Source organism: Lolium perenne, chromosome 4 (genome assembly GCF_019359855.2).
Source record: "Lolium perenne isolate Kyuss_39 chromosome 4, Kyuss_2.0, whole genome shotgun sequence".
Taxonomy (NCBI): domain Eukaryota; kingdom Viridiplantae; phylum Streptophyta; class Magnoliopsida; order Poales; family Poaceae; genus Lolium; species Lolium perenne.
In genome coordinates this window covers 134,519,042-134,525,100 of record NC_067247.2, presented here as the reverse complement: position 1 = coordinate 134,525,100, position 6,059 = coordinate 134,519,042, and the positions used below count along the sequence as shown (strand labels likewise).

Genomic DNA, 6,059 nt, shown 5'->3' with positions numbered 1-6,059 from the left:
CAGTATTGAAGAAATCGGGAATCCTCCTGTTGTGAACCATGGCGATGGAGAGGTATAGTTCAATGAACCTGAAAACTCTGTAGACTTCTTGTTTCCCGTGTACGTAAGTTCGAAGCACTGATTTTAGTTTGTTTGAATATTTATCTGGAAATTCGTGTGGTTGCCTGCAACCAGGAAGCTTCATCTCATAGTTTCAGTACCGTTTACAAGGAATGTCATAATCATTATGTAAGATACATGATAGGAGCGTTCGTGTATGGAGCCCAGTTGTAGTACGTTAGAAGCATTTGTATTGATCATATGAAGCTATTTTTTTCGAAGGCAAAGCTACCGTACGTAGATGTTTTGAAGTATTGTAGTTATAGTTTTTCTAAAAGTTGAAATTGATGAAGCAGGGTTGTTTGTTTTATGTAAGAATGTAGATGGTTTGTAGTAGCATAATTTGTAGTCAGCCGCAAACACCAGTTGTTAACGCTTCTAAAAATATAAATTGATGTTTCCATGTGCAGGATGTTGAGATGGTTAACCAAGAGAGCTCTTCGATTCAGGAAGAGCGAGAAGGAGAATGCTCTAGGCCATTGTGTCCACACGTTGGCATGGTTTTCAACACCATCGAAGATGCTCAGATGTTTTATAATGAGTACGCGGAGAAAGCAGGTTTTGGAAGTAGGATAGGATGCTCTAAAAGGAGCCAGAAAAAGGGATGTGACCATTTGATAAGGAGGGATTTCGAGTGTGCTCATGCACGGAAGGGTGGTGTTGCTGAGAGTCAGGGGGAAGGTTTGTTAGATCCAGAGGTGTTTGATGGAGTGGACAAGGCCATGGAAGCAACATCGGAGACCCAAAATTTTGGCAGTAAGACGGAAGCTCCAAAAAGGAGAAGAAACAAGCTGAAGAGGCATGATTGCAAAGCTAGGATGTCAGTTGGACTAAGGAAGGATAAATGGGAAGTTACAATTTTCATTGAGGAACACACGCATCCCATGATGAGTAGAGGTGAGTGGACAAGGTATTACAGATCGCATCGTAAGGTACCGTATGAAGACTACATGTTGATTAAGACGTTGCATAATCGCAATGCCGACACCTCTCTCATCATGGCCACATTAGGTGATCTGCATGGAACTCTCAGAACATTGCCGTACACAAACAGAGATGTTGCGAACATTCGTACTAAATTGAGAAATGAGGTGACTCATACTGATATGGGGAAAACCTTGGAGTATTTTCAGAAGCTTCGGGCAGAGAGTCCGCAATTCTACTTTGCTATAAAACTTGATGAGAACAATGCTGTGAGAGCACTTTTCTGGGTTGATGGAAGGACACGTGAGGTGTACAGAAAGTTCAAAGATTGTATTTTCTTCGACACCACATTTTGCACAAACCGATATGACATGCCGTTCGCACCAATTGTTGGGATAAACAACCATATGCAAAGCATCATGCTCGGGTGTGCTTTAATACCAGATGAGAAGAAGGAAACATTCAGGTGGGTATTTGAGACTTGGATGGATGCTATGGGTCAAGAGCATCCAACATGCATAATGACTGACCAAGACGCAGCAATGGCGGGTGCTATAGATGATATTTTCCCCGGTACAGTGCATCGTTGTTGCCTATGGCATGTGCTTCGGATAGCAAAGGACAAACTTGGTACACTTTTTCGTACACGTGAAGGTTTCGAGAAGGAGTTTTTTTATTGTATATATGGATCAGATACAGTAGAAGAGTTCGAGAATATGTGGCAGGTGATGGTGTCGAAGCATTGTTTGGTAGATAACGACCACCTTATTACAATGTGGGGGTGTAGGGAAACTTGGGCACCTGCATATTTCAAGAAGAATTTCTTTCCCTTCACAAGCACGACAGGGAGGTCAGAAGGTTTGAACTCTTTCTTCAAGAAGCTTGTGCATCCGCAGGACTCAGTTTGGCAATTTGTGAAGCAGTACGAGTACATTCAGGAAACTAGGCTGGATAGGGAGGACAATGCTGGTTTCTTAGGAGAAGCCACAACAGCAGCCGTATGGTCGAGGTATGTAATGGGGCAGAACATCATGCTCACTTGGTAAGGATCTTGTTTCGTTAGAAATCATATTCACATTTGAATTTGTTTTGTTTTGCAGTTACAAGATTGAGGAGCAAGCTTCTAGATTTTATACAAGAGCTGCATTTGCAAAATTCAGAGAATTTATGGAGATGACGACAGCTTATAGCATATACCCAGCTGTAGGTGACGGTGTTAAGTATGAGCTTCATAGAAATGATCCAAGAGCAAAGAAAATTCGGATGGTGAGTTATGACCAGTCAGAGAATTCTTACTTATGCACATGTAACAGGTTCTATGTGAATGGGATGTTGTGTCACCACATACTGAAGGTGATGGTGCATACAAATGTCCAAGAAATACCTGAAAAATATTTGCTTCATAGATGGTCGGAGGCTGCAACTGTGTGTGAAGCTAAATGCAATAGAGAGTTTTCAGGGTATAGCGTAGTTCCAGAGACAAACACATTGAGGTACAATGCTCTATGCAAGATGTTGAATAAGCTTGCAGCGAAAGCGTGTTATGGCACAGAATCATACAAGATTGTGGAAGGTGGTGCTGAACATTTGACCTCTTTGATTGAGAAATTAAGATTGTCTGGTGGTGTCGTGGCAGAAGAAGGAGGTGAGGAAATCGGTGCAGCAGATAAAAAAATGATGAATCCTCCACGTTCTGCCAAAAAGGGTCGTCCCGCGGCAAAAGAAAAGAGGAGGAAGCCTGGAGTGGAGCTGCGACAGGAGGAAGCACAGAAAAAAGCGAAGAAAAGAGCGCAGAATGCTTGCTCGAAGTGTCGTGAAACTGGTCACATCAGGAGGAAATGCCCAATAGAAGCACTAGAAAGGAAAGAAGAAGCTGACCGCGAGGAACGTTTTCGGCTCGAGACAGAGCTAACTTTGTGAGGATCTGGTTGTTTGCGCAGTTCGTTGGAAGCATTCATAGTGTGTATATTTATGCGAATATTGTCCCACTTAATATTGAGTGTATCCGGTATGGTCGTGCGGTAATGGTTGTTGGGTTACATTTTTTTCTTTTTGAAAAAAACTTATTTGTGTTTCTGGTATTTGCTTATCTGAAATGAATGGTAATTGAAATGGCTTGGATGGCATGGTAGCGGCCTTCCCATACCTGATGTGTCCTTTGATGTTCCTCCTGTGGAAGTCGCTATGTTGGCAACACCTCGTGGGGAAGGGTGATTGTTGGCTGCAAAATGTTGGGTCCAAGTTTCACCTTCTGGCAAAAGGTTGAAAGTAGGACATTCAATGTCGTTAATGGGGCGAAGTTCTGTAGTTGGTTCAGTGATGTCTTGATGTTCAGTACGTGCATTTGCAGTAGAGGATGGATCCGTCATATGTGTTTTTTTGCCAGCACTCTGTTCTATCTCAGCCGCAATCCTAGTGGCTTCCTCCCAAAATTGTGAACCGTGCACATCTTCTCCGACTAGCACGGGTTCTTCATCTCTGGGCGCACCGGCAATGCTAGTGGATGCTCTAGGTGGCGAGAAGATGGGCGTGGAGGCACTTGGCGGCAATGGCCCATGTGGAGTTGTTGTGTTATTCTTGCAAGCTGCAAACAAATCAGAAGCATACTCGGCCATGCGCTGGACATGGATTTTCGTTAACCTTGTTACTGCCTTTTCAACATCTTTGCGCCATATATTGCTGTGCTTCTCATGGACAATCCTAATGTAATCTGGGAGCTCCTGTACAATATGAAAATAAATTCATGTTGGCGCGAAGCATTGTTTGAGAGGATGTGAGGAAACAACATTATGGTGCAAAATACCTCTGGGAAATTATTTTCTTGTGCTATGGAATGCCGAGATGCGTCCTGTTACAAACATGGTGTGATATAAAAGATGGGTCGAAACATGTAGTAATGCAGTAGAAGCACAAAAATAAAAATAGCTGAACCATGGATTGCATATTTATTCGTACCTGCCCTAAATGGTTGGAGTTTGATACTGCAATGTGCGGTAAAATGTGTTCTTGCGCTGCTTCATTTCCCAAGATTACATTCACAGTGGCGTACGGGGTGAGGTGGAATGGACGAAACTAAAAAAAATAGTGTGGAAAATGAATAAGTATGGTGATATGCAAGTAGTGTTGCATTTGGGGTTGAAAAATAATAGGAAAACTTACTGGGCGTGCACCATATGTATGGGGTTGGAGTGTCAGCTTGCTTTTATCATGCTTCATAACAAACTTGAAGTCGGCATCGGAAACATGAGAGGATCTCGGCAGATCATAACTAATCCGATGAGTCGACAGAGTTGAGACAGGGAATTCCAAATGATCCATGTAAACAATCTACATTATATTTTGGTTGAAAAAAAGGTTGGGATAAGGTAACAATATCTGAAACAATTGTACATATAGTAAGAAAGAATGTTGACATAGGAGAAAATATACCGCGATCCATGGTAAGCAACCACCAACCCATAGTGGTTTCATGTTTCCATCCTTCAGTGCCTTTCTCCTTTTGTCTTGGAATGTCTTGATTTCTGACATTGTATGTGAGAATATCTTGTCCGCCCAATCATATTCACGAACGAGTGTGGACTCACCGAGGCTCCCAAGATATTCCAGAGGCATCATAATGCTGCTTCCAGGAAAGAAATATGTACTGATCACCACCATGAAGAATGTCCTAAACCATACTTCTTGATCCAACTCATCATCTTCAAGCAACTTTTCAGCATGATGAATTGGCGCCCTCCTTCCAGCTGTGCTATATTCAATTTTGTAGAATTCACGATATGGTGATTCTTCATGATCACCGGTGAGCACCACCGGCCTAGCTCCAGAAGGAAGCCCCAATGCTTTAACTACCATTTCTTTGTTGAACACTATGCTTGTTTTGTTCTTACTATTTCTGAATTCACCTAGCTCGGCATCAATCCTTAATATTATCCATTCCAGCAATCCCTTGGGAGCTGAGAATGCGGAAATATCCAGAAGTACACCCCACCCACGATCAGTAATGAGTTTTCTCCGAGGTTCCTTAAGCCCAAGCACTATGTCTCTCAACCGAGCGGCTGAAAAACGACTCTTGAGCATACAATTTGGATCGTCATCCTTCGTCATTGTGTAGTAAATTGCTACAAAAAAAGGAAACAGTAGCATGTTGAAGTGTGAGATTACATATAAGTATGTAGAAACAAACTGAATGGAAGCATGATAGAAATCAGAAGCACCAATTTTTTTATGAAAGAAACAAGAAGCATCATATTTGTTGAAATGAAACATATTAAAATCAACGCAGTAGCACATTTGTCTTGAACAACTTAATCAACTCAGAAGCATCACTCCGATGGTATGAAGCATATTGTCATCAATGCAGGAGCAGCCATATTTGAAAATATAGAATGTAACAATGTTTCCCGCCGATTGCACAAAAAATGTACCAACTTCATCGGCATCAGTGCGTGATCGTTGAACACAAAAATTGCTACTATTCGTAATGATGAACATGGAAACATAAAAATTGCTACTATTACCCAGGCAAGAGATACAAAATTGCATATAGAATGGATGAACACAAATTAATTATATAATTCCAGTTTGAAAAGTGAATCAAAAATTCGTAATGGTTGGAGAAAAGCTAGATTTTGTTTATACAGTAGCCACACATGGAGACGTAGATGTATCTGTTACCTTGTACACCAAATCTGTGACAATGCGAGATGGAAGCAACGTCGGGAGCTGAGATTAGGCCGGGATGAACCGCCTGAATCCCTGTGTCGGCCGCGAGCAGATGGTGCCGGCGGAGATGCTTCAATCCCAATCGCGCGCGAGGCCGTCGGGATGGGGAGCAGCGGGATGGGGAGCAGGGCGAAATGCGGAGCAGCAGGATGGGGAGCAGGGCGAGGACGACGGGGAGCTGGGCGAGGTCGACGGGGAGCAGCGCGAGGTCGACGGGATGGGGAGCAGGGCGAGGACGACGGTGGACTGGGCGATGTCGACGGGGAGCAGCGCGAGGTCGACGGGATGGGGAGCAGGGCGCCGATGACGGGATT

General features: G+C 43.2%; 2 protein-coding genes across 2 annotated transcripts; one reads left to right on the top strand and one right to left on the bottom strand.

The window, feature by feature from the left end:
- Positions 1-596: 596 nt before the first annotated feature.
- LOC127347207 (protein FAR1-RELATED SEQUENCE 5-like) lies at positions 597-2,943 on the top strand. The gene is made up of 4 exons (XM_051373423.1): positions 597-1,489; positions 1,811-2,032; positions 2,124-2,289; positions 2,377-2,943. The coding sequence occupies exons 1-4, from the start codon at positions 597-599 to the stop codon at positions 2,941-2,943; spliced, it is 1,848 nt and encodes a 615-aa protein (XP_051229383.1).
- Positions 2,944-3,205: 262 nt separating this feature from the next.
- On the bottom strand, positions 3,206-5,141 carry LOC127347206 (uncharacterized). Its single transcript, XM_071829178.1, has 6 exons — positions 4,453-5,141; positions 4,183-4,350; positions 3,979-4,095; positions 3,827-3,871; positions 3,672-3,743; positions 3,206-3,274 (listed from the first exon to the last, which is right to left on the bottom strand). Exons 1-6 carry the CDS (start codon positions 5,125-5,127, stop codon positions 3,206-3,208), a joined length of 1,146 nt encoding a protein of 381 aa, XP_071685279.1. The 5' UTR covers positions 5,128-5,141.
- Positions 5,142-6,059: the final 918 nt, after the last annotated feature.

Bases quoted from the DNA above. Each gene is read 5' to 3' on its own strand.
- LOC127347207 (XM_051373423.1), top strand. From the start codon at position 597: ATGGTTTTCAACACCATCGAAGATGCTCAGATGTTTTATAATGAGTAC. The intron at 1,490-1,810 runs GTGGGTATTTGA...GTGGGGGTGTAG, and splicing joins GAGAAGAAGGAAACATTCAG to GGAAACTTGGGCACCTGCAT. The intron at 2,290-2,376 runs GTGAGTTATGAC...CACATACTGAAG, and splicing joins GAGCAAAGAAAATTCGGATG to GTGATGGTGCATACAAATGT.
- LOC127347206 (XM_071829178.1), bottom strand. From the start codon at position 5,127: ATGACGAAGGATGACGATCCAAATTGTATGCTCAAGAGTCGTTTTTCA. The intron at 3,872-3,978 runs GTACGAATAAAT...TGTTTGTAACAG, and splicing joins ACTCCAACCATTTAGGGCAG to GACGCATCTCGGCATTCCAT. The intron at 3,744-3,826 runs GTATTTTGCACC...CATATTGTACAG, and splicing joins AAGAAAATAATTTCCCAGAG to GAGCTCCCAGATTACATTAG.